Raw genomic sequence first — 26,004 nt, forward strand, 5'->3', positions numbered from 1 at the left:
CGAAAACCGTATTGCGTCCTCAGTGCCGCTTCTAGATCTGCCTGTTGCAAAGTTTTTATGCCGATTTTAGCTAATGTTTTCACATTTTAGCTAATGTTTCCCTCAATGTTTTCACAGGAATTTTCACTTTACCATTGAAAAAGTTCATTCGTTAAGCTGAGAAAAAAGTACTATTTGTAGTCAATCGATTTCATACGAGTCGATCAATAAGAAACATGATTTGTTCAATCGAATCAAGTTGATGCTAGGAGTTATTAAAGTGTCATTGTCCTCGAGCACAGTTCAACAGACTATGATTGTATCAACTGACGGGCATCCCAGATCATCTGTGATCAGAAGATGTTATTACAGAATGGTTGGTACTCAAGGCCAATTATTCTTGGTTCATGGTTTGGTATTTGAGTCATAACACCGGAATGCTGGTCTGATATCGAAGCTTGTTTACTCGGCATTCGCACCATTGTAGCAACCACATCCAGCATCTAGCATTCATAGCCACAGTGATAGCCACAGTCTCTAGTGATGACACTTATTCTTTGAACCCCTGACATGGATTTGAACATGAATTACATAACCAGGACACCACTTCAACCTCATGTCACCACACACTAGCTCTGTACAGGCTGCATAATGAACTAACGTTGTCAAGTGTGACGGCGGCAATGGATGAGGGGAATCTGGTCAGATTCTTCGTGTAAGAGTTTTATATATGTATTGCTATTCTACTATATAGATGAAATCTGCTGATACGAGTGTTTTGTTCCTGACACTGAGTCTAACCCATTCAAGGAAAACAGTCTAAGACCTTAAACCCTTCCAGAGCATACAGGTCCTTTCATAACTAAATGTGGTACGTGATCAATAATCAAAACGCCGCACATTCTCTTTCCTACTTCAATACGATCTGCTTTACCCAATATCGTTGTTTTCGGATTTCGTTTCTCAAATGTGTGACTGACTATATTTGACTGACATACGTGTAGTTCACATACCGTAGGTCATTGCAATGCTTCATCTCATACCAGATGTACCTCATAGGAAATGTCTGCTCATACTCAGTGTCATGTTTTCCATTAATGTCAACATACACGTGATTATTTTTGAAAAGGTAGCCTAAAACGGTGATATTTTATTCTGCACGTACAGTTCTACAACTACTCCTCAAAATCAAATGAAAAAGGGAAGGACAAAACACGTTGTAAAGATGATGGCAATGTTTAATCACAAATGGCAAAGTTCTAATAACAACATCAATGAGTTCTTGTTGCTAACATAGCGTAGTGAAGAATAACGTTCATTACAGCTTGGGAATCGGTTGGTCTTCGAGGCAATTGTTTTACACAGTGCTTGGTAAGACGCTAATAATGAGCATGTTTATCTTTTTTTTACATGAATAATAAGCAACATATGTTACCCCAAACGTTCTTTAAGTGCTAAACTTTCCATTCCATTGTCTCTATCACGTGCATACGTCACTCACGACCCTGTTGCCCACTAACTACCAACGTTGACCATCCTAATATTTCCACCGATGTCTTTTTTTTGTGATTTTTTGCCTGGTCCCAATACTCTCTGCACAGATAATACATATGCTGACATTAGAAACAAAACTCAAAGTCTTTAGATATGTAAAAAAAAGGGACATGGATACTGCTTCGCTAGATGTCATGATTAAGATGAAGGCGTGGAAATTAGAAGCATTTGCGATGAACGATGGCGGGACCGGCCTCGTCGTACTCAGCCTTGGTGATCCACATCTGCTGGAAGGTGGACAGGGAAGCCAAGATGGAGCCACCAATCCATACGGAGTACTTCCTCTCTGGGGGAGCGATGATCTTGATCTTCATGGTGCTGGGGGCAAGGGCCACCATCTCCTTCTGCATACGGTCACCGATTCCAGGGAACATGGTGGTGCCACCGGACAGGACGTTGTTGGCGTACAGGTCCTTACGGACGTCGATGTCGCACTTCATGATGCTGTTGTAGGTGGTCTCATGAACGCCGGCGGTTTCCATACCTATCGATAGCAAACAATTCGATTATCATGGTGGCCAATAGGACCAGGACATCCGAACTACAGCTAAGATCGTATTCAATTCAGCTCCAAGAATAAAAGTCAACTGGCTGGCAATGCAGATCCACTTACCAAGGAAGGAAGGCTGGAAGAGCGCCTCAGCGCAGCGGAACCTCTCGTTGCCGATGGTGATGACCTGTCCGTCAGGCAGCTCGTAGCTCTTCTCCAGGGAGGTGGAGGTAGCTGCCGTCAACATCTCCTGCTCGAAGTCCAGGGCGACGTAGCCCAGCTTCTCCTTGATGTCACGGACAATCTCACGCTCAGCTGAACAACGTAAAAAAAATCATTAGCCGTCTACCTTGCCATAAAGAGCACAGGTATTTTACCATTGGTAGTTCCATTACTAGAGTGAAAAGGCAAGTACATGCCGTTAGAAATTTTATGCAAACTACAGGGAACAATTTTCTTCAGCTATGTTTAAAATATATCTACTAGAGGTATAAAAAAAAAGAACACAAAGGTATGGTGCCGGATTGATTTTGTATACGTTTTCAATGAACTGGATGAAAACTTACCAGTGGTCACAAAGGAATAGCCACGGTCGCACATGACCCTCATCAGGTAGTTGGTCAGCTCACGGCCGGCCAGGTCCAGACGAAGGATGGCGTGAGGCATACAGTAGCCTTCGTAGATTGGTACTACGTGGGAGACACCATCGCCGGAGTCCAGCACGATACCAGTCGTACGACCGGAAGCGTAGAGGGACAGCACGGCTTGGATGCACACGTACATGGCGGGGGCATTGAAGGTCTCAAACATGATCTGGAATGGCAATGTTTGAATAATTATGAGAAACGCTGTAGAGAAGCATTATCGCTAACTTGCTTCTTTATGTCAAGTGCAGGTTCTTCGTTTATTCCAACTGATGAGCCATAATCACTTGGGTATATATTTAGTCTGCTAGCTCATTGATCCAATGTAAAACCATTACTTGGAAGCAGATAGAGAAAAAGACAAACCTGTGTCATCTTCTCCCTGTTGGCCTTGGGGTTCAGAGGAGCTTCAGTCAGAAGGCTCGGGTGTTCCTCGGGGGCGATACGCAGCTCGTTGTAGAAGGTGTGGTGCCAGACCTTCTCCATATCGTCCCAGTTGGTAACGATGCCGTGCTCGACTGGGTACTTCAGGGTGAGGATACCCCTCTTGCTCTGAGCCTCGTCACCCACGTAGGCGTCCTTCTGACCCATACCGACCATCACGCCCTGATGCCTTGGGCGGCCGACGATGGATGGGAAGACAGCCCTGGGGGCGTCGTCGCCGGCGAAGCCAGCCTTCACCAGTCCGGAGCCATTGTCAACAACCAGGGGAGTAGCTTCCTCCTCTTCTTCGTCGCACATGTTGGTTAGTTAGCTGGGTACGTCTGGCATGTGCAATAGAATGATAAGGAATTGTAAATTCGTTCACTGTATCGTGGATGTAGTATCTGATCTTATCTGTCTTACTACAAAAAGCAATAAAGAAAATCGAATAAAGAACAATAAAGCAAATTCAGTGACAGTGCCAACGAGAAAGAAGTGAAACTATGTTCATACCTTGTCCGATGGCAACAGGGATGACCTTGCAGCTTAGCTTCTGGTGAAGCCCACACCTACTGGAGCTCTATTTATGCGTTGGTTCGTTGGTCCAGTAGCCAAAAACAACGGGATTTTCAAGGAAGTTGCTCCCAAATATGGTTTTTCGTTAGTTATAGGGGGATGTCAGCCAACCAGGTCCCATATGGTGACTGAGAACAGCAAAATTATACGCCCCCATTGAAGTTTAATGTAAAGTTCATGGGTGTGTGCGACCATTCTACATTCCACGTTTATTTTCAGCGACTTTGTTAGTATCACTTTAGTGTCTAACGTTTCATGTAACTGTTTCGTGTTGTCAAGCTATGTTCCACCCACATATTAAATCTGAGCTAATAAAAGAAAGACTAGCTATCTACTGGGGCAGCTGCTAATATTTAGTATCAAACACAGTGGGCGACGTGTATTCGATGTTGTTCTAAATGTATTACCTTACTGCGGACAGATCTATGCTTTGTCCATATGTATATACCTACTGTTAAGATATAACAAATACTTGATCTTCATGACAGTTTGCTGCAGCTGTATCGTTCCTAGATTATTTTCACATTGCCGTTGGCTTCCGAAGAGTTGACTTTTTGTGGATGCTGAGCAGTTGACGAAGTGGTGGGATTTAGATTATCAATGTCAGGTCATGAGGGGATCACTATCCTAACGACTGAACTGGTAAGAATGTGAAGACCGTGAACCGAATGAACTGATGTAGATCCAGTGTCAGGGCTGTGATATACCGCACTCGTCTCAGGGAATGTAAATCTTGCTTGTTGGGTTACAAAGTAGCACAGATTTCGTGGAACGTCTGCTTGGTTTGACCATAACTTGACTTACATATGGTGCAGTCGGCACATTCCGTAGCTTTAGATATTTTATATTCTTTATATTCATAACAATGATGGGCGAGTCCGAGTATTTTAATACGCCTATCAAGACTATATTTATAGAAGATCCTACAAAGTCCTATTGTCGTCTGTGTTTAATTGGCTTTTGTTTTTGCTATACTGTTACTGTATTACCTTTGACGAAGTTGACATGTATCCTTTTGAAATGTTATGTGGTGAGTTCTTTTGAATTACGAAATTGAAATGCACTTGCAAATCGCAGAAAGTCTCAGTTTTGTTGCAGCTTTCCTTTCTGACTTTCTTTATCACGTAACAGCCTTTTACATCCGAAGGTTAAACTGTAAGGAAACGCATGAGCTCTAATTCGTGCTACAACATTATTGGCTTACAAAGGCTGCATCTCTTATCTTCAAAGGCAACCACATGTTAAAGTCGACAGTACTTTTACATACCATAACTGAAACGAACAGTGTCCTTCTGTATCTAAACGCACCGGATTTAACATACAAATTTAAACATTCATGCAGTCCATTTGTTGTATATTTCGTGCACGTATTGCTTGTGACTAGTTCTTTGACAGCTTCTAGGCTAAGCTTCGTACTGTATCAATACGGTGTGTGCAATGAGTAAAACAGTTGTGAACTGGTCACATTGGCATGTAATTTCCGACTGAAATGTAGATGGAAAGTTTGACATTGGACACAGACGTCATTTTTATTCCAGCTGCTGTTAAGATCGGTTTTCTACACACCCTGTTTTAAACACGGACGGCATTCACCAGTTTGTCACGATATTCAGTATATCACTCTCAAAGTGAGATTTCAAAGACTGGTATTCTAATATATAACCTAAAATTAGTCTGTAGACTGGCCGGAGAATTTATAACCTTATAAATTATAAGTCTCATGCGGGCATCTGATGATAGTATATATAATATGTGGAGTTGCACGCTAACAAGATTAAACATAGTACCCCATGTATTGTACAACCTGTACTTAGTCTTGATGATTCAGAATAATCGTAAATCTTATTTGAAGCCGTTTGCATCAACATGTTTCTCTGATATCGACGAAGGACACTTTGCTGGATGGCCAGGATGCTTCAAAGCTGGGACATCTCAACATTTCTGTATGGTAATTCTTTTTGTAAATCGCCTACAAGTTGCTTGTGTTATCTGGATCTGGCATTTGCATGGTTTGTGCTTGCTTCAGCAGCCATTTTCTTCGCTTCGTACACTCTAGATCTGATCTACACGAATGTCACGGTGTTCAATACATACATACTTTTGCGTTTGCATGTCTCAGTATCTAAAACATCATCATCATCAGTTTTCTTAAAAGTTATTTCATGTTTCTGTATTGCATGTTTCTACGGTCATGATATCTCTACTGAAACTGAAGCACCAAAACTTATGCTTCTGACAGATCCTTATAATTCACTTTCGTCAGCTACGTTAATTTTTATACAGGGCCCTGAAAAGACTGAGGGCCGTTATACGTCCGGAGATGGTCTGGGTCGACTATATCTAGATCTGCTGATTTCTTGAGCTGTGTCGATCTAATTATCTTGTACACACAGATGAACCCTCTTTTTTTAAATATTTATGTGAAGGCTATGTCATTGAAGAAAGTATACGATACTCCCTTAGCCGTTGCGGTTTAGTCCATGTCGCATGGAGGTGCTTTTGAGTAGGCACTGTAGGGGTAGGCGAATCAGTGACAACACAAGCGAAATCCACAGTGGCCAAGTCTTTTTGTTTAGGAGCCATATGGTATAAAACCCAAATTTCATGAAAGAAACAATGCAACAATACATGAAGATAGAAAATGGAAGCTAAAAGCAAATGTCAACATTTGTGACACATATGATCATTTGTTTTCTTCTATTCCAGACAGTACAGGGATCAGTAGAGCTAAATGTAGCCTATGCCCATGCCAGGCTAAAGAGGTACGTATATAAGCAAGAACATTCAGGGCATTTCTGAAAATACTTGTCTTCTATCGATTCGATAATTTTTTCTCAGGCTAAAATGATTAAAGCTCAAATGAAACTACCATCAAACCAGTGCCAATTGAGCATGTTCGGCATCAGTCCTTCTGTGGTGTTTTTTCTTTTTGAAAGATACTTCAGACGACTTGCGGTTATGACGAAAAAATACAGTTCAAAGTCGGTAGATGGCGTTTCTCTACAAGCTCACTCGTCGCAATTGCAACTTGGTACCTAAAATGCCAGTTACCTTCATCCTAAGAGGGGGAATAATAATGGTAATTGACTCGCAGGGTCTATCTGCTGCTATACTTCAACTCAATAGAATCAAAGGTTTCCTTTACTTTATTCTTTATTTCAGGCGCAAATTGGCCCATAGTAGACAAACAATTAAAATAACAAGGTGCACACATAGTAAAAACGGTAGGGTTCGGTACATATACATACGAGAAGGGCCTTACCGGTAGACTAGGCCGATATAGTGATCCCAGTAGTGACTGGTGGATGATAAGTCTGAGTGGAATGCGAGTTTATGATACTGTTATTACTGTTGAGGAGCCGATTGGTGAAAGAGTGTTCCATAACTTTATTCCCTCGAAAAGATAATCGCTATCTTGTAAACTACATCACTGTAATAATTTGCCACGTTGCTTCAACGGGAGGCGCCATTTTGTCCTCGAAGAAGGTCACGCACGAGACCGAGGCTGAGTTAACGACCATACTTGGCATTTCTGTCACATTCATGACCATACAAGGCGGCCATTTCTCCGAACACTCCCACGATATGCCGACATTGGTCAAAGTAGAAAGTTTCATTGCAAGCAGGCGGGGCCGAATGTTCTGAATATTCCAATTTGTCATATATTGTCATCTGTGGAAACTCTATCCGCATTTTGGCGGTGCAGTCTACAGGAAGATGTGTTCCACGTGTAACTATGATCGTCACCGAACCAAGCATGCATGTCACTTGCACATACCACCGCCCACCGTAACAACGCCCCATAGTTATGAGTCTATTGTGTTTTAGGAACCATACGGCCAGGGTTGCTAAAGATGAGATATATATTGCTATCTATGGTACGTTAAACTATAATTGCATGATGTATCCATAATGATTTTATGAAAGAAATGACTACTGGACAAAATTGTATTCAAAGGAGAAAAATATTTTATTTGAACACAGAAAGCACACAAGCCGACAAATGACTCTTAAATCGGATACAAAGAAATCACTCAAAATCACTAACAGACAGACATGGGAAATATACAAGTCATACGTAACGTGAGGACGATAAAAGTCACTACGATAGATATGATTTTTAACAAAATATAGTAGTCCATCAGTTCATCTATTTCTACGACCGCGTTCAAATCTGTGACATCCACGTACAGTACTTCACAACATCAGACATGATCCAATAGCTCCATCAACTGCTCCCTTTCTCTCCAACTCTACAACTGGTCCCAGTAACAAAAAGACTTGCAACCAGAACAGCGCTAGCGATGACGAGAAATTTCCTGCGCCGTCACCCCCGGAATGCAACGAAATGCAAGCACATTGAAGACAAGAAACGAAGGTGGTTTTGTCCGTTTAGAAGCACTTGCGGTGGACAATGGCGGGGCCAGACTCGTCGTACTCGGACTTCTTGATCCACATAGCTGCGAAGGTGGACAGAGAAGCCAAGATGGAGCCACCGATCCAGCAGGAGTACTTCCTCTCTGGGGGAGCGATGATCTTGATCTTCATGGTTGTGGGAGCCAGAGCCACCATCTCCTTCTGCATACGGTCACCGATGCCAGGGAACATGGTGCTGCCGCCAGAGAGCACGTTGTTGGCGTACAGGTCCTTACGGACGTCGATGTCGCACTTCATGATGCTGTTGTAGACGGTCTCATGAATACCAGCAGACTCCATACCTGGAAGCATAAAGCGTTTTAGTGAGCAATAAACATCATCGAAATATACACATTTTTACCTTTTGTTTGGTTTTATGAATTTGATGTTAAACATAGTAAGAAGACCTCAATACTTTACCCAAGAAAGATGGCTGGAACATCGCTTCAGCGCAGCGGAACCTCTCGTTGCCGATGGTGATGACCTGTCCATCAGGCAGCTCGTAGCTCTTCTCGATGGAAGTGCTGGTGGCTGCGGTCAACATCTCCTGCTCGAAGTCCAGGGCGACGTAGCCCAGCTTCTCCTTGATGTCACGGACAATCTCACGCTCAGCTGTACAGGAGAAAGGAGGAATTGTTAAGATTGGAATAAATGGAATTTATTTAGCTCCAATTTTTCAAATTAAAACTAGATGTAGTTGGTATGTTGGAACGATGGTGAGCATCTTCTAACTACGAGATGACACCTACCCGTGGTGACGAAGGAGTAGCCACGGTCGCACATGACCCTCATCAGGTAGTTGGTCAGCTCACGGCCGGCCAGGTCCAGACGAAGGATGGCGTGAGGCATACAGTAGCCTTCGTAGATGGGCACAGTGTGGGAGACACCATCGCCGGAGTCCAGCACGATACCAGTCGTACGACCGGAAGCGTACAGGCACAGGACAGCTTGGATGCACACGTACATGGCGGGAGAGTTGAAGGTCTCGAACATGATCTGTGGGGAAAATAGTGATAAATGGTTCCACTCGGTCTTTGGAGCTAACCTGTACGGGTTTGTTTGGAAAGCATGTAGTGAAAATGTAGAAAAAAATACACAGGAGAAATGTGAAGATCTGTTACCTGTGTCATCTTCTCCCTGTTGGCCTTGGGGTTGAGGGGAGCCTCTGTCAGAAGGCAGGGGTTCTCCTCGGGGGCGATACGCAGCTCGTTGTAGAAGGTGTGATGCCAGATCTTCTCCATATCGTCCCAGTTGGTGACGATGCCGTGCTCGATGGGGTACTTCAGGGTGAGGATACCCCTCTTGCTCTGAGCCTCGTCACCCACGTAGGCGTCCTTCTGACCCATACCGACCATCACGCCCTGATGCCTTGGGCGGCCGACGATGGATGGGAAGACAGCCCTGGGAGCGTCGTCGCCGGCGAAGCCAGCCTTCACCAGTCCGGAGCCATTGTCGCAGACCAGGGGAGTAGCTTCCTCCTCTTCGTCGTCGCACATGTTGACGGTTTAGTATAGGTTCTGTTCAAGAGGAAAAGAAAATGGGCTGTAGCAGACATTGTGCAAAAGATTGACGGCAATCGATTATGATACTAGTATTTAACCAGAGTAGTTCTTTTACATCCAAGGATATCCTTGTGGCATAACATCACACTACTTTACTGATGGCTGCAATGTGTTTACTCAGGTTAACAAGCTTTCTGGCTACAAGGGATGTTCGCGTCCTACACCAGAAAGCACAGAAGCACATGCTGCTACTATTAGCTTTGGCGTACAAGACCATTCAATGTGAGACCTTTACGACAAGGTGATAGTTTGATATATAGCCACTGCGGAAGGTTATGCTGATTACAAAAAAGAAATTGAAAAACAATCTCATGCTATGAAGCAAACAAAAGAAATGAAAGCGATGTTAACAAAGGTGTTCTAATGAGTAGAGCCTCGACTATGGTATACTTCTAATGATTGCCATCAGACATTATCTTTAAATGTTCCTTGCCAACAATTGAAGTTCTTCGTTGCGGACAACAATAGCGCATAGATATAATGGTCGGTAAGAAATGTCCATACACATGCTACAGTTACGATACATATCAACGATGGGATAAGTAGATCCCATCAGATGGACAAACGTACACGTACCTTCTTAACGTTCGAGACCTTCAGTCAGAAGCCTGGAGCTATGGGTGATGATTAAAGTCGATGTCCGTCCTTATAAACCATCAGAACATTTACATATCGCCATATAGACCACCAATTCGGCGAAAACTTCAAATCAATATAGAAAAATGAGTAGACTAGACAGTTTTTCTGTCGCAGTATTATTTCACAACCACGTGCAGGGTCAAGTGTTCTATTTGAAGCATGTCGGCTGTGAAATGATTTGATGCGATAAGTGTTTGTATCCTTGACAACGATAACAAGATTATGATATGACTTTAATTGCTTTATTGAATAGGTAACATTCTTACAGTTAGATAATGTACAGAGACATCTTATTTTGTAATAAATGTAACATTCCCAAATAGGATTCAGTGGATTCTTCAAGTAGCATGACATACTGGCAATCCGTCAAGGATGCTGTCACATTCTTAGAAGTAATGGATTATCGCCTCTGATCTAACCAGCGTTAATGTTATAACATACACATCGTAAATATTAAAATGTTTACAAGCTAACGGATGTATCATGTTTTAGTTGACATTTTGATGTACAACAACGAAGAAACAACAGAACTTATCTATTGCCTTTGTGTCTTGAATTTGCACTATGGCCATGTGGCTGCAATAAACGATCTTAAATACAACATAATGCACAAATAGAGGCCTTTGTATTAATGTATAGAAATAATTTTCTTGTATTGAATACAGTAGATGCGATAACAAAGAAAGCATTGGAAGCAAATATCCTACATCGATTGACGTAAAATGACATGTTGTGCGCATGTCCCTGTGAGGACTGCCATGTTTGGGACCCACTTCCAGGAACAGGCGCCTGTTTTAAAACGGAAATGTTGTCTTCTGCACTCGCTGGCTCAATTCGATCTATCGTCCAGCAGACGTGATTTTGGTCAAGTGGATACCATCATATAGCGGTGTACCTTATAATGTTTCTTCCAGGTTATACATGTGTGCCGCGGCCGTGTCTCTGTAGCATTATTTTCAATATAAGGATGAAAGTATATTTTTTCTGTGAAGACTTTCCAGTTTGCAATACTTTCGTGCATCATGCCGTATCATCTTTGACAAACAACGGTCTTTTTATAAAGGACTGCATTGTGGCAACGAACCCACAGATAGGGATTGTACCGGCAGTTGTTGGTATTTAGGATGCTTAAGTCCGCAGATATTCATTTTACAGCCCCCCCTCCCACTACCCTTACTGAGGTCAAGGTATCGTCCCAGTATAGTAGTATGCAATACATGTACAGGGATGTTAACAGGCTGCCGTGCACAAGGTGTTAGGAAATTACAATTTTTCGTTGATTGATGTTTATTCTTTGATATTTTTTGGTAATTTGGTAATGGTGCGTAGATGCGTGAGTTACAGTTAGTTAATCGTCTAGAGTTAGACATACATAAGAGTTACAGATTTTGATCCAGGAATTGTCGAAAATTTCTTGTGGGAAATTTACAACTGACACCATAGGCATTGGCAATGTGACCCTCGTTGACCTCGATTAGACCAACCTGTCACTCAAGGTGCATTATGTGTTTCATAATAGGCATATAAAACTTATTTTGAAACTTGTAGATGAATGCAGCCTTGTTTGTTGTAACTTTTGGTTGTCAAGGTTTTGGCTTGAAATGTAGATTTTGGACACTTCGAAGCTTTTATTCAAATAACAGCTTTTCTTCAAGCTGCAGATAACAAGCCAATGGTCATAGTTGTGGAGTTTCGAGGTCTTCTTCTAAAGTACCAGACTCAATGCTACTACCACATTATAGTCTAGAATTGTATGCTTCTGGCTCAATTTCCATTTCCCCGTGTGCAGTTGCAAAGTTCGTCACCAGTTTTATATCCATATATGTAGTGCACGAGCTACACGCAAAACTGCGAAACTCATACTATTCCTAGTTATGTAAGAGCAAGGACATCATAAATGGGAGTGTATCATCACTTCCGCTACCAAAAGTGAGTCAAACGGCCTTGATGTTCAACTTGGCCCAACTCCACAACTGAGGGAATCAGACGCTTGCAAAATGAAAAATGTATGTCAAGTTGTGTTGGCTACTCTAATATATCCCTATAACTAGTAGCACAGCAGTGGTGCTCTGGTACAAGATTTTCAAATGCACGATGCAGATGCTGGAAGGCAGTACAATTTCCGAGTCTGTAACAAATATATCCACGTCCTCTTGTTTTATGATACTGAAATTACACCTTGAATCTCTGACCAACCATTATCTTTAGCCACGTACTGATTGTGGAATTTAGAATTTCGGGTAAACTGCCGTTACATAAACGGTTTTCGGAGAAGTAGTCCCCAATTATGGACATGAGGACAAACAGATATTGGAAGTATGTTACGAATGATAAATAACTGGGATGGCGGGATGATGGACAGGGTGATCTGACTAAACAGCCCCATTCACCCGTGCAGCAGGAGCTGCCCAGTACGGTCACTGAGTGAATGGGAGTACGCGAGGAGATACAAATATGCCTTAGCAATATTGCTTGGCATTGAAGACAGATCCAAATCTTCTCACACTACTTATATTTTATTTTGAAGCTGCTATCTCAAAGCTGCCATTTCTCATTAAATGCAAGAGAGGCATATTGTCTTTTTTTATTATAAAGCTACAAGCCAACTCCTTGCTACCACAGTGTTCAACAGGCTCAGAACGTATTGATCTGAAATAACGTAGTTAATGTGGACTTCAGTATCTGCTTTTTAGAGTGAATACAGTATACTTGATGGTCATAGCTTTTGCCATCGTCTCTTAGTGCTTTTGACGATGTGGTACATTTCATGCATCTGGTCTGAGATATCTGAAATTTAACAGAAGAAACAGATTTTCATGATCAGTTCATCGCTAGGCATCTAATTTGTTTGTAATCGCTGTGACGTCTTTGTGTTTACACATGTAATAAGACTCGTTGACCTATGAGGTTTTGTCGCGTGTTGCTGATTTAAGTCCTGTTCCTGAAAGGATTGCAGATGTCAATCATAAACATTCACTACTGGGTAATAGCCATTATAGATTATAGTCTAACATACGGATGTGAAAATTTGTAAACAAAACAATGGCTGTATGCAATCTTCAATATCCTTATCATAAAAAACACGTTTAGTAAAGCCCGTGAATATAATGCTAGTTACATGTCGGGATTAATCCGTATAAGAAAATGAACTATTATAGAAACAGGTTATAGGTTAAGTCTGAGATGCATGTTGTCACCCTAAGTCACTCGAAACGTTTTCTATGAAAATCCGCACCACTTCACCACAGCTTCTACGAAATTTCACCCATATTAGGCTACTATAGCTGACAAGTATTCCTTGACACTACAAGGTGTAGACCACGGCTAAATTAAGAATGGTTTTCTGCTGCTATGCAGTTTGTATGCAAATGGTGCCTTGCTGAACGTATAAATACCGGGCGACAGCCGACTGAGAGTTACCCACTTGCTGGAACAACTGGCTGAAGGTTTCGTTCAAGACCTCACAGGTACTGTTGATAGTATAAGCGTTGTGTTATTTTACCAGTAGCGCTCAGCTAGTAAAGCTAGTTTGATGTCATGCACATAGATTTGTTGTTAATAGTTATCCAGCACAGCAAGGCTATGGTATTGATGCATTAAAAGACTAACTATTATTCAAATCATTTAGATAGATCAAGCATGTATTGTCGTTATTTCGATAAGCAAGCAATTGAAGTAACGTTACATCTTTTGAGAGCCATGTGTATTAGTGGGCGTGATCTTTACTGGCTTACGAAAGTACACCTCCTCACCAGTTAATTATATTGGCCTATTTGCATGGTTCGTAAACATGCTATGCAATATCTAATTTGCCAGCTCTAATTGAAAACGATTAGGATGACTGAAAATATAACCGTTACAATAACGATTGCATTTAGTGTTAAGCTTTGACTCGTAAGCCTAAGAGCGTTTTTCAAGCAAGCTGATTAAACTGCCTAGCAAAGGGAAATCCTGCAAAACTTGTTTTCAAGCGTGGAAATATCAGAGTACTTTAATGTTTTGATCCAGATAAACCTATCAAACCGACAGAGTTTAAGCACTAGAATTGATACCAGCACAATATAAACACTGTCAGACTGTCTGCTACACCCCATTTTCTTTTCATCTTGAACAGAACCTATACTAAACCGTCAACATGTGCGACGACGAAGAGGAGGAAGCTACTCCCCTGGTCTGCGACAATGGCTCCGGACTGGTGAAGGCTGGCTTCGCCGGCGACGACGCCCCCAGGGCTGTCTTCCCATCCATCGTCGGCCGCCCAAGGCATCAGGGCGTGATGGTCGGTATGGGTCAGAAGGACGCCTACGTGGGTGACGAGGCTCAGAGCAAGAGGGGTATCCTCACCCTGAAGTACCCAGTCGAGCACGGCATCGTCACCAACTGGGACGATATGGAGAAGGTCTGGCACCACACCTTCTACAACGAGCTGCGTATCGCCCCCGAGGAGAACCCCTGCCTTCTGACAGAGGCTCCCCTCAACCCCAAGGCCAACAGGGAAAAGATGACGCAGGTGACTATAATGTCATGAGATTCAGGAGAACTTGAAATTGTTAATGATATTAAATGATTTTTAAAAACATTGGACAGATGTCTTTTTAGATGTGTTGATTTTTATGGTTTGAAAATGTTTCTCCACATTACTCCACCAGATCATGTTCGAGACCTTCAACTCTCCCGCCATGTACGTGTGCATCCAAGCTGTCCTGTGCCTGTACGCTTCCGGTCGTACGACTGGTATCGTGCTGGACTCCGGCGATGGTGTCTCTCACACTGTGCCCATCTACGAGGGTTACGCCATGCCCCACGCCATCCTTCGTCTGGACCTGGCCGGCCGTGAGCTGACCAACTACCTGATGAGGGTCATGTGCGACCGTGGCTACGCCTTCGTCACCACGGGTAAGCTTATTTTAATTGTCTCTGGCTTATTTTTCCCATTGTGATATAGATTTCAACAACCGCCATGTAAAGTAGAAGATTTCGTCGGCGCTACCAAAAATCCCATTTAATGTAGTTCGCATCATAACGCCTTTGTGTTGCCTTGTGATCAAACCATATCTTTTTCTTGATATGCAGCTGAGCGTGAGATTGTCCGTGACATCAAGGAGAAGCTGGGCTACGTCGCCCTGGACTTCGAGCAGGAGATGTTGACGGCAGCTACCTCCACCTCCCTGGAGAAGAGCTACGAGCTGCCTGATGGACAGGTCATCACCATTGGCAACGAGAGGTTCCGCTGCGCTGAGGCTCTCTTCCAGCCTTCCTTCCTTGGTACGTCTAAGAATACACATTTCTTTGTGTACATATTAGGTTGCGTTCATAGATGTATTTTCGTCATAAACCTTATTGCGGCTATTTTAACAGTTTTCCACTTAACTGTTGTCTCAATCAGGTATGGAGTCTGCTGGTGTTCATGAGACCGTCTACAACAGCATCATGAAGTGCGACATCGACGTCCGTAAGGACCTGTACGCCAACAACGTCCTGTCCGGTGGCACCACCATGTTCCCTGGCATCGGCGACCGTATGCAGAAGGAGATGGTGGCTCTGGCTCCCACAACCATGAAGATCAAGATCATCGCTCCTCCAGAGAGGAAGTATTCCTGCTGGATCGGTGGCTCCATCTTGGCTTCCCTGTCCACCTTCGCAGCTATGTGGATCAAGAAGTCCGAGTACGACGAGGCCGGCCCCGCCATTGTCCACCGCAAGTGCTTCTAAGCGATGTAAACTTTACTGTTGGGAATTGTAAATGTACTGTGTACCCTATGTTGCTGCTGCTTTCTTCCGTATTGTGTGTTGGGACCAGAGTAAGGAAATGACTTGATTAGGTGTACGTCAACGAGGAAACTCAACCATTGAGACAACTATGGTGCCTGTTAGCAAATACTACATGTGCGTGTATCACATTCGATGCGTATATAGGTACTGAGAAAGATTGTAATTATAACCGCATGTCACCTGTGTATTACAGACATTCTTGTCTGACCGACAAAATATTCTATTCTTGGACGAGATTCACCACCCTAAGTCTCCATCCACACATGCATGCGTTATGCACTTAACAGGAATTGAGACTGTGAGATGGAATTGTTAACGACGAACGGAATAACGTGAAGGTGTAGAAAGTGAAGGATTATACGCATTGTTCGTGGAAGTTCTGCAATGCTTTACGTGCCATTCCTCTGTCTGTTTTAACCGTGCACCATCTCTATGTTCATGTGCCAAGAACCAGCCTATGACAGCCCAGTCAATATTTCTCGACATATAAGCTCGATCTATTACATGCCCAAGTTCCTGAATGATATGTACGTTTTCGGATCTTGAGTTAGTAACATACAAGGTGCTATACTGGACGATTAGTATTCCTGTACCGTCGATTTTGTATTATGTATATTTTATTGTAAGTCGATAGTCTGAATTTATAATATTCTTAAAGCTTTTACAATTGTAAGAAGTCTATAATTCAGCCGTAAGGCTGTCATGGACTTTTAACTTGTATATGTTTATGTAAATAAACTTGTCATCATCACATAAAGTGTATGGCCAAGTGTACTTTTTGAAGCATGTCGGCTGCGAAATGGTTTGATGCGATGTTTTAACAATATTAAGATATGACGTTAACTGCTTTACTGTGAATAAGTAACATTCTTACAGTCAGATGATGCAAAGATACATGTTTATTTGTAATGAATGGAACATTCCCAAATAGGATTCAGTGGATTCTTCAAGTAGCATGACATATACTGGTAATCCGTCAAGGATGCTGTCACATTCTTTGAAGTAATAGATTATCGCCTCTGAGCAGGGTAAAGCGAACAATGTACACATCGTAAACATTAAAATGTTTAACAGCTAATGGTTGCATCAGTGACTGAGTTAACATCAGGATGTTTTCAAAATAATGTACAACAAAAAAGAAATAACTCATATATTGCCTTTGTGTCCTGAATTAACAACAAATGGCCATGTAGCAATAGACGAAATTAACAGCTAAGGATCTTACGAAATAATTTACAGAAAGAGACCTTTGTATTAAGGCATTGAAATGTTTTACTGTATTGAATACAGTAGATACAATGACAATTAGAAAGCATTGGTAGCAAATATCCGGATCCTACAACGATTGACGTCAAATGGCATGTTGTGCGCATGTCCCTGTGGGGACTGCCATGTTTGGGACCCACTTCCAGGAACAGGCGCCTGTTTTAAAACGGAAATGTTGTCTTCTGCACTCGCTGGCTCAATGCGATCTATCGTCCAGCAGACATGATTTTAGTCAAGTTGATACCATTACCAGGTGTACCGTATATTGGTTGTTCCCGGTTACACAAGTGTATTGTTTAAATTACTGAGTTGGTCTGCTAACTTCGTTCAACGAAAACTCTCATAGTTTTGTAGATAATGCCTTAACCGTTCGCCATATTATCTTCGAATTCGGCAAACAAAGTTATAAGTCTTTTATAAAGGACTGTATGGCGACAACTAACCCACATAAATGATGGGATTATACCAACATTTGTTGGTATATATGTCATATGATGTTTGAGATGAAAGTCCTCAGATATTCATTTTACCCCCCCCCCCAGTACCCTTACTGGGGTCAAGGTATTGTCCCACACTGCAACACATGTACAGAGGATGTTAACAGGCTGCCATGGACAAGGTTTCAGGAAATCATACTTTCTCATTGATTCATGTTGATTCTTGGGGATTTTCGGTAGTGGTGGGTAGATGCGTGAAGGACCTGCAGGTGATTAATCTTTTAGAGGTAGACATACAAAGAGTCTCAGGTTTTGATGCAGGCATTGTTGAAAATTTCTGGCGGGAAATTTTCAACTGACACCATAAGCATCGGTAATGTGTCCCCCGTTGACCTCGATTAGACCAACCTGTCACTCAATGTGCTGTATGTGCTTCATAAGGGCACGTACACCTTCGCTACCAAATTTTAGGTGAATGCAGCCTTATTTGTTTTTAACTTTTGGTTGCTAATTTAATAAGCCTTTGGCTTGAAATATAGATTTTGGACATCTAAAAGCTTAACAGCTTTTCTTCAAGCTCTCATCACAAGCCGATGATCATTGTTGTGCAGGTTTCAGACCATTTTTCTAAAGTATTATACTCACTATTACTGTGTCGAATTAGTCTCGAATTGCATGCTTCTGGCTCAATAAACTCCCATTCCAACAGTAACCTAGTGTACTGTTGGCAGTGTTGCAAAACTCGTCACCAGTTTTATATCTGTCGTGCACGATCTGGATGTGTGCCACACAAAGAACTGCGAAACTCTACTAATAGTATACTACTACTAGTTATGTAAGAACAAGGCCAGCATATTCATAAAAGGGAGTGTATCACTTCCGCTACAGAAAATGAGCCAAACGGCCTTGATGTTCAACTTGGCCCAACTCCACATCTGATGGAAGAGGGAATCATACTTTTCCAAAATGAAATATATACGCCGAGTTGTGTTGGCTACAAGTACTACTATATCCCTATGACTAGTAGCACAGCAGTGGCTATCTGGTACAAGATTTTCAAATGCGCAATGCATATGCTGGAAGGCTGTACCGTTTCCCAGCTTGTAGCGAATATATCCACGTCCTCTTGTCTCAAGATACTGAAATTAGACTTTGAAAAGATGACTAACCATTATCTTTAGCCACGTACTGATTGTGGAATTTACAATTTCGGGTAAGTCTGCCGTTGCATGAGCGGTTTTCGGAGAAGTAGTCCCCAATTATGGACATGAGGACAAACAGATATTGGAAGTATGTTACGAACAATAAATAACTGGGATGGCGGGATGATGGACAGGGTGATCTGACTAAACAGCCCCATTCACCCGTGCAGCAGGAGCTGTCCAGTACGGTCACTGGGTGAATGAGAGTACGTGAGGTCATACAAATATTCCTTACCAACAGCGCCTTTGAACACAGACCCAAATATTCTTATACGACGTGTTTTATTTCTAAGCTACTATATATCCCCTGGTTACCAACTCCTTGCCTGCTCAAATGGCTCAGAACGTATTGATCTGAAAAAAATGTGGATAATTCAGTATGTGGTAATTTCAGATGCTGAATACATAATACTTATGATGATCATACTTTTGCCATTGCCACTTAGTGGTTATGACGATGTGGTACATTCAAGACATCTAGTCCGAGAAGTCTAAAATTCAACAGAAGAAACAGATTTTCACATTTAGTTTATCGCTGTAGGCATCTAATTTGTTTGTATTCGCTGTGACGTCTGACTGTTTACACATGTAATGAGAGTCGGTGACGTATAAGGTTTTGTCGCGTGTTGTTAATAGAAGAGCTGGTCCTGGAACGTGCAGATGTCAATCATAAACAGTCATTACTGGGGAATAGCTACTCAAACCAGTACTTCCGTAGACAAGGAACCATAACCGTATCTTAAATGTATATGGCCAAAATGAACAATGTTCTTCACCCTAACCATAGATGTCAGACACAGAGATCTGCTGACACTCGTCGAGAGTATGACCATGCTTCATTGGACAAAAGCATGATGTACACTGACTATGTCTGCCATGTTGTTCATAACGCAAATGTCACAACTACCTTGTCCAAGCTGTGTGAATATAAATGATATAATAAGCAAGACGATAACAAGCTCAATGCACTAAAGAAACAGCCTTGCCTAGCAACACGAATTATTTCAAAACACTGTGACAAGAACAACAAAGTGTAGGTAAAAATAGCAGGACAGAACAGAGTTCGGCATCATTTTACGTCTAGTCTATAAATCAACATCATAGATTATCGTCTAAGATTTAAGGATTTATCAACAAAACGATGGCTGCATGTCATCTTCAAGATCCTTATCATAAGAAAACAGTTTTAGTAAAGTCTGTGAATATGATGGTAGCCATATGTCACGATTAGTCTGTATAGTACGAAGAAGATCCATACGAACAGGTCATAGGTTGGCTCAGAGATGCACGTTCTTACCCTCAGTCACTCGTAACCTTTCCCATGGCAATCCGTACCTTTGGCTTGCCCCTTCACCACAGCTTCTACGAAATATCACCCATATTAGGCTACTATAACTGACAAGTATTCCTTGACGCTGCAAGATGTAGACCACGGCTAAATTAAGAATGGATTGTCTGCTGCTATGCAGTTTGTATGCAAATGTTGCCTTGCTAAACGTATAAATACCGGGCGACAGCCGACTGAGAGTTACCCACTTGCTGGAACAACTGGCTGAAGGTTTCGTTCAAGACCTCACAGGTACTGTTGATAGTATACGTGTTGTGTTATGTTACCAGTAGCGTCCAGGAGTTCGTTTGGTGTCGTGCACATGGGCTTGTTGTTACTAGTTATCCAAAAGAGAAAGACAATTTATCAATGCATTGAAAGATTGTGGCTGCCATTACGGTATATTCATCTAGCATGTGCTGTCACAATTTCGAAAGAAACCAATTTAAGTACGTCTTTTAAGAGCAATGGGTATCAGTGGGAGGGAAGAAGGACAACCTAAACATGGTAACGAGAGACAAAGAAATATCTAGCGATCTTTAACGGCTTGTGAGAGTAAAACCTCATTCCCAGTCAATTATATGGTCCTATTTGCATGGTTCGTAAACATGCTATGCAATATCTTGTTTGCCAGCTCCAATTGAAAACGATTAGGATGGGGATACTGAAAATATAACGATAACGATTGCACCTATAGTGTTAGAAGCTTAACCAGCGAGAGAAATTTTCCAGCCAAAGCTGAATATACTGCCTAGCAAAGGGGCGGGCAATTCTGCAAAACTTGTTTTCAAGCGTGGTAATATCAGAGTCCTTTAATATTTTGATCCAGATAAACCTATCAAACCAATAAATTTTAAGTACTAGAATTGATACCAGCACAATATAAGCACTGTTCGAATGTCTGCTACAACCCATTTCTTTCTTCTTCAACAGAACCTATACTAAACCGTCAATATGTGCGACGACGAAGAGGAGGAAGCTACTCCCCTGGTCTGCGACAATGGCTCCGGACTTGTGAAGGCTGGCTTCGCCGGCGACGACGCCCCCAGGGCTGTCTTCCCATCCATCGTCGGCCGCCCAAGGCATCAGGGCGTGATGGTCGGTATGGGTCAGAAGGACGCCTACGTGGGTGACGAGGCTCAGAGCAAGAGGGGTATCCTCACCCTGAAGTACCCAGTCGAGCACGGCATCGTCACCAACTGGGACGATATGGAGAAGGTCTGGCACCACACCTTCTACAACGAGCTGCGTATCGCCCCCGAGGAGAACCCCTGCCTTCTGACAGAGGCTCCCCTCAACCCCAAGGCCAACAGGGAAAAGATGACGCAGGTGAATATAATATCATATGCATGTGATTCAGGAGAACTGGCAATGGTTCATGGTCTTAAATGATTTTGTTGAAAAACATTCCTTGGACAGATGTCTGGTTAGATGTACATGTATTGATGTTCATGGTTTAAAATTGTTTCTCCACATTACTCCACCAGATCATGTTCGAGACCTTCAACTCTCCCGCCATGTACGTGTGCATCCAAGCTGTCCTGTGCCTGTACGCTTCCGGTCGTACGACTGGTATCGTGCTGGACTCCGGCGATGGTGTCTCCCACACTGTGCCCATCTACGAGGGTTACGCCATGCCCCACGCCATCCTTCGTCTGGACCTGGCCGGCCGTGAGCTGACCAACTACCTGATGAGGGTCATGTGCGACCGTGGCTACGCCTTCGTCACCACCGGTAAGCTTCTTTTCATCGTCTCTAGCTTATTTTTCCCATGGTGATATCGATTTCAATATTTCGTCGGCGTTACCAAAAATTTCCAGGTAATGTAGAATAACTTTGCGTTGCCTTGTGATCTAACCAGGACGTTTTCTTGATATGCAGCTGAGCGTGAGATTGTCCGTGACATCAAGGAGAAGCTCGGCTACGTCGCCCTGGACTTCGAGCAGGAGATGTTGACGGCAGCTACCTCCACCTCCCTGGAGAAGAGCTACGAGCTGCCTGATGGACAGGTCATCACCATTGGCAACGAGAGGTTCCGCTGCGCTGAGGCTCTCTTCCAGCCTTCCTTCCTTGGTACGTCTAAGAATACACATCAGATCTCTTTGTGTACATTTTAGGTTGCGTTCATAAATGTATTTTCGTCATCAACCTTATTGCAACTATTTTAACAGTTTTGGTTGTCTCAATCAGGTATGGAGTCTGCTGGTGTTCATGAGACCGTCTACAACAGCATCATGAAGTGCGACATCGACGTCCGTAAGGACCTGTACGCCAACAACGTCCTGTCCGGTGGCACCACCATGTTCCCTGGCATCGGTGACCGTATGCAGAAGGAGATGGTGGCTCTGGCTCCCACAACCATGAAGATCAAGATCATCGCTCCTCCAGAGAGGAAGTACTCCTGCTGGATCGGTGGCTCCATCTTGGCTTCCCTGTCCACCTTCGCAGCTATGTGGATCAAGAAGTCCGAGTACGACGAGGCCGGCCCCGCCATTGTCCACCGCAAGTGCTTCTAAGCGATGTAAACTGTTGGGAATTGTAAATGTACTGTGTACCCTATGTTGCTACCTGCTGCTTTCTTCCGTATTGTGTGTTGGGACCACTGAAGGAAATGACTTGATTAGGTGTACGTCAACGAGGAAACTCAACCATTGAGACAACTATGGAGCCTGTTAGCAAAAACTACGTACATGTGCGTGTATCACATTCGATGCATAAGTTCTGAGAAAGATTGTAACCGCATGTAATCTGTGTATTACAGGCATCCTTTTGTCTGACCGACAAAATATTCTATTCTTGGACCACATTCACCAGTCTAAGTCTTCATCCACACATGCGTTATGTATTTAACAGGAAAAGAGACTGTGGTATGAAAACGTTAACGACGAACGGAATAACGTGAAGGTGTAGAAAGAGAAGGTTTTACGCATTGTTCGTGGAAGTTCTGCAATGCTTTACGTGCCATTCCTCTGTCTGTTCTAACCATGCACCATCTCTATGTTTAAGTAATATGCCTCTTGTCAATCCCAAGAACCAGCCTAGTCAATGTTCCTCGACACGAAGTGGTATTATAACTGATAAATCTGCATTTGTGATGTTTACTACCTGTGTGCATTCCCTTGACCTTGTATGAACCGAGGCTATTAAAATGCTATCAGTACAAATGCAAATCTTGTATACTGTGATTTCATCTTTCATATGCTACATATATCTAAGATATTGTGCACCAGTTGATGTAGTATACATGTACATTCTTCTTTATACCAAAGTGAATGTTTTAAAAAGACTTAGGCTTAATTATTAAAGTCACGAGAAACTGGTTGGGTACAAACTTGCAAAGTTGTAGAACCAGGTGCTACAATATAGCCATCAAGTAAAGCCGTCAACATTTTAAACAAACACAAGTATAACCCGTGCTTGATCTAACCTCCCCACGGCAATATAGATGCCAACACCACATAAACAAAAACAAAAGTCTTAATCGCTGACCCCTTAAAGAGGCCAATCCCATAAGAATTCCACTAAGATATGAACATGATTACATCAAAGAGTTAGATCGAAAGATCCAAAGTTAATTTTCCCTTCCAGGGTAACAAACAAGTAGACAATCTGACTATGTCCCATTTGTAAGTGTGTTTACCAAAGACCTGATATACTAAGCTCAGTATGCCGACTGATAAAGACTGCTGGGGGAGGTTCCCATGCCACGTTGTTTAGAAAGCCAATGGTGCGTTCACAGCAGACAAAATGGCACCACGCCTGCCAATCACAGTGCGCAGACTGGGGAGAAGGGGCTGCACGAGCTAGCTCCATGGAGGAGCTCTGCAGAGCTCCTCCATGGAGGTTGCTCGTTCAGCCCTCAGCTCTGAAGAGCTCCTCCATGGAGGTTGCTCGTACAGCCCTCCGCGATACCCCCGCAGAGCTCTGCGCCAAAACAAGCCAATTCGTTGGTTGGCGTCACGGGTTCAGTTTTCTATAGAGCTCTGTAGATATCAAGTTAATTCAATATGACTATTAGGCTGAACAGCCAGTACTCTGTCACAAATTAAGACTTCGTCACGCAACTCTGCACAGGACTGCTCGCTCAACTCTCCATCAGTCTGTGACACACGGAGAGCTCTGCGCCAAATGAAGTCAATTCGTTGGTTGGCGTCACCGTTCAGTTTTACTTTCACCTCTTTGCGGTCTGCGCTCAAAACAAGTCAATTCGTCATGGCTGTCGACACAGGTTCAGTTTTGTATAGGGCTCTGAGGATATCAAGTTAATTAAATATGACTATTAGGCTGAACAGCCAGTACTCTGTCACAAATTAAGACTTCGTCACGCAACTCTGCACAGGACTGCTCGCTCAACTCTCCATCAGTCTGACACACGGAGAGCTCTGCGTCAAATGAAGTCAATTCGTTGGTTGGCGTCACCGTTCAGTTTTACTTTCACCTCTTTGCGCTCTACGCTCAAAACAAGTCAATTCGTCATGGCTGGCGACACAGGTTCAGTTTTGTGTAGAGCTCCGGGGATTTTAAGCCAGTTCAATGTGACTACTAGACTTTGTAACGTACCAGCGGCCCGCAGAGGTGGTATTGCTGCTCTGACAGTCGGCCTCCGTCGGTTTCAAGCTTGCAGTCAATAGCTCTGCGCCGAAACAGCTCAATTCATTGGTTTGCGTCATAGCTTTGTTTTGGTTAGACCCTATTTGAATAAAGCTATAAGTACAAAACAAGTCAATGCTGGTGGTTGCCGCACGGGTTCAGTTTTGTATAGAGCTCTGAAGATATCATGTTTATTGAATATGACTATTAGGCTGAACAGCCAGTACTCTGTCACAAATTAAGACTTCGTCACGCAACTCTGCACAGGACTGCTCGCTCAACTCTCCGTCAGTCTGTGACACACGAAGAGCTCTGCGCCAAATAAAGTCAATTCGTTAGTTGGCGTCGCGGTTCAGTTTTACTTTCACCTCTTTGCGCTCTACGCTCAAAACAAGTCAATTCGTCATGGCTGGCGACACAGGTTCCGTTTTGTGTAGAGCTTCGGGGATTTTAAGCCAGTTCAATGTGACTACTAGGCTTTGTAACGTACCAGGGGACCGCAGAGCTGGCTATTGCTGCTCTGACAGATAGGGTTACGTCGGTTTCAAGCTTGCAGTCAATAGCTCTGCGCCGAAACAAATCAATTCCTTAGTTGGCGTCACGCTTATTTTGGTTAGACCATTGTAAATAAAGCTATAAGTACAAAACAAGTCAATGCTGATGGTTGGCGTCACGGGTTCAGTTTTGCATAGAGCTCTGAAGATATCCTGTTTATTGAATATTACTATTAGGCTGAACAGCCAGTACTCTGTCACAAATAAAGACTTCGTCACGCAACTCTGCACAGGACTGCTCGCACAACTATCCGTCAGTCTGTGGCACACGCAGAGCTCTGCGCCAAAACAAGTCAATTCGTTGGTTGGTGTCACCGTTCAGTTTTGCTTTCACCTCTTTGCGCTCCAACGAATTGACTTCATTTGGCGCAGAGCTGACGGAGAGTTGAGCGAGCAGTCCTGTGCAGAGTTGCGTGACGAAGTCTTTATTTGTGACAGAGTCCTGGCTGTTCAGCCTAATAGTCATATTCAATTAACTTGATATCTTCAGAGCTCTATACAAAACTGAACCTGTGTCGACAGCCATGACGAATTAGACTTTGTTTTGTAAGCGTCTAGTACCGCGAAAGAGGT

At 43.0% G+C, this 26,004-nt stretch overlaps 3 protein-coding genes across 3 annotated transcripts in view; 2 read left to right on the forward strand and 1 right to left on the reverse strand.

The window, feature by feature from the left end:
• Nucleotides 1-1,199: 1,199 nt before the first annotated feature.
• On the reverse strand, nt 1,200-10,249 carry LOC109479654. Its single transcript, XM_019781641.1, has 9 exons — nt 10,221-10,249; nt 9,204-9,599; nt 8,832-9,078; nt 8,503-8,694; nt 8,062-8,384; nt 3,034-3,414; nt 2,590-2,836; nt 2,147-2,338; nt 1,200-2,017 (listed from the first exon to the last, which is right to left on the reverse strand). The coding sequence occupies exons 2-9, from the start codon at nt 9,576-9,578 to the stop codon at nt 1,692-1,694; spliced, it is 2,283 nt and encodes a 760-aa protein (XP_019637200.1). The 5' UTR covers nt 9,579-9,599; nt 10,221-10,249; the 3' UTR covers nt 1,200-1,691.
• Nucleotides 10,250-13,645: 3,396 nt separating this feature from the next.
• Nucleotides 13,646-16,813, forward strand: LOC109479779 (actin, muscle). Its single transcript, XM_019781779.1, has 5 exons — nt 13,646-13,750; nt 14,398-14,793; nt 14,933-15,179; nt 15,357-15,548; nt 15,670-16,813. The coding sequence occupies exons 2-5, from the start codon at nt 14,419-14,421 to the stop codon at nt 15,993-15,995; spliced, it is 1,140 nt and encodes a 379-aa protein (XP_019637338.1). The 5' UTR covers nt 13,646-13,750; nt 14,398-14,418; the 3' UTR covers nt 15,996-16,813.
• A 3,694-nt stretch (nt 16,814-20,507) lies between these two features.
• LOC109479655 overlaps nt 20,508-26,004 on the forward strand; it is a 13,258-nt gene continuing 7,761 nt past the window's right edge. Inside the window, exons 1-5 of the mRNA XM_019781642.1 lie at nt 20,508-20,539; nt 21,221-21,616; nt 21,775-22,021; nt 22,169-22,360; nt 22,478-22,800. Coding sequence (XP_019637201.1) covers nt 21,242-21,616; nt 21,775-22,021; nt 22,169-22,360; nt 22,478-22,800 — 1,137 coding nt within the window. The 5' untranslated portion in view covers nt 20,508-20,539; nt 21,221-21,241. The remainder of the gene's footprint in view (nt 20,540-21,220; nt 21,617-21,774; nt 22,022-22,168; nt 22,361-22,477; nt 22,801-26,004) is intronic.

Source organism: Branchiostoma belcheri, unplaced genomic scaffold (genome assembly GCF_001625305.1).
Source record: "Branchiostoma belcheri isolate BF01 breed outbred unplaced genomic scaffold, Haploidv18h27 scaffold5, whole genome shotgun sequence".
Lineage (NCBI taxonomy): Eukaryota > Metazoa > Chordata > Leptocardii > Amphioxiformes > Branchiostomatidae > Branchiostoma > Branchiostoma belcheri.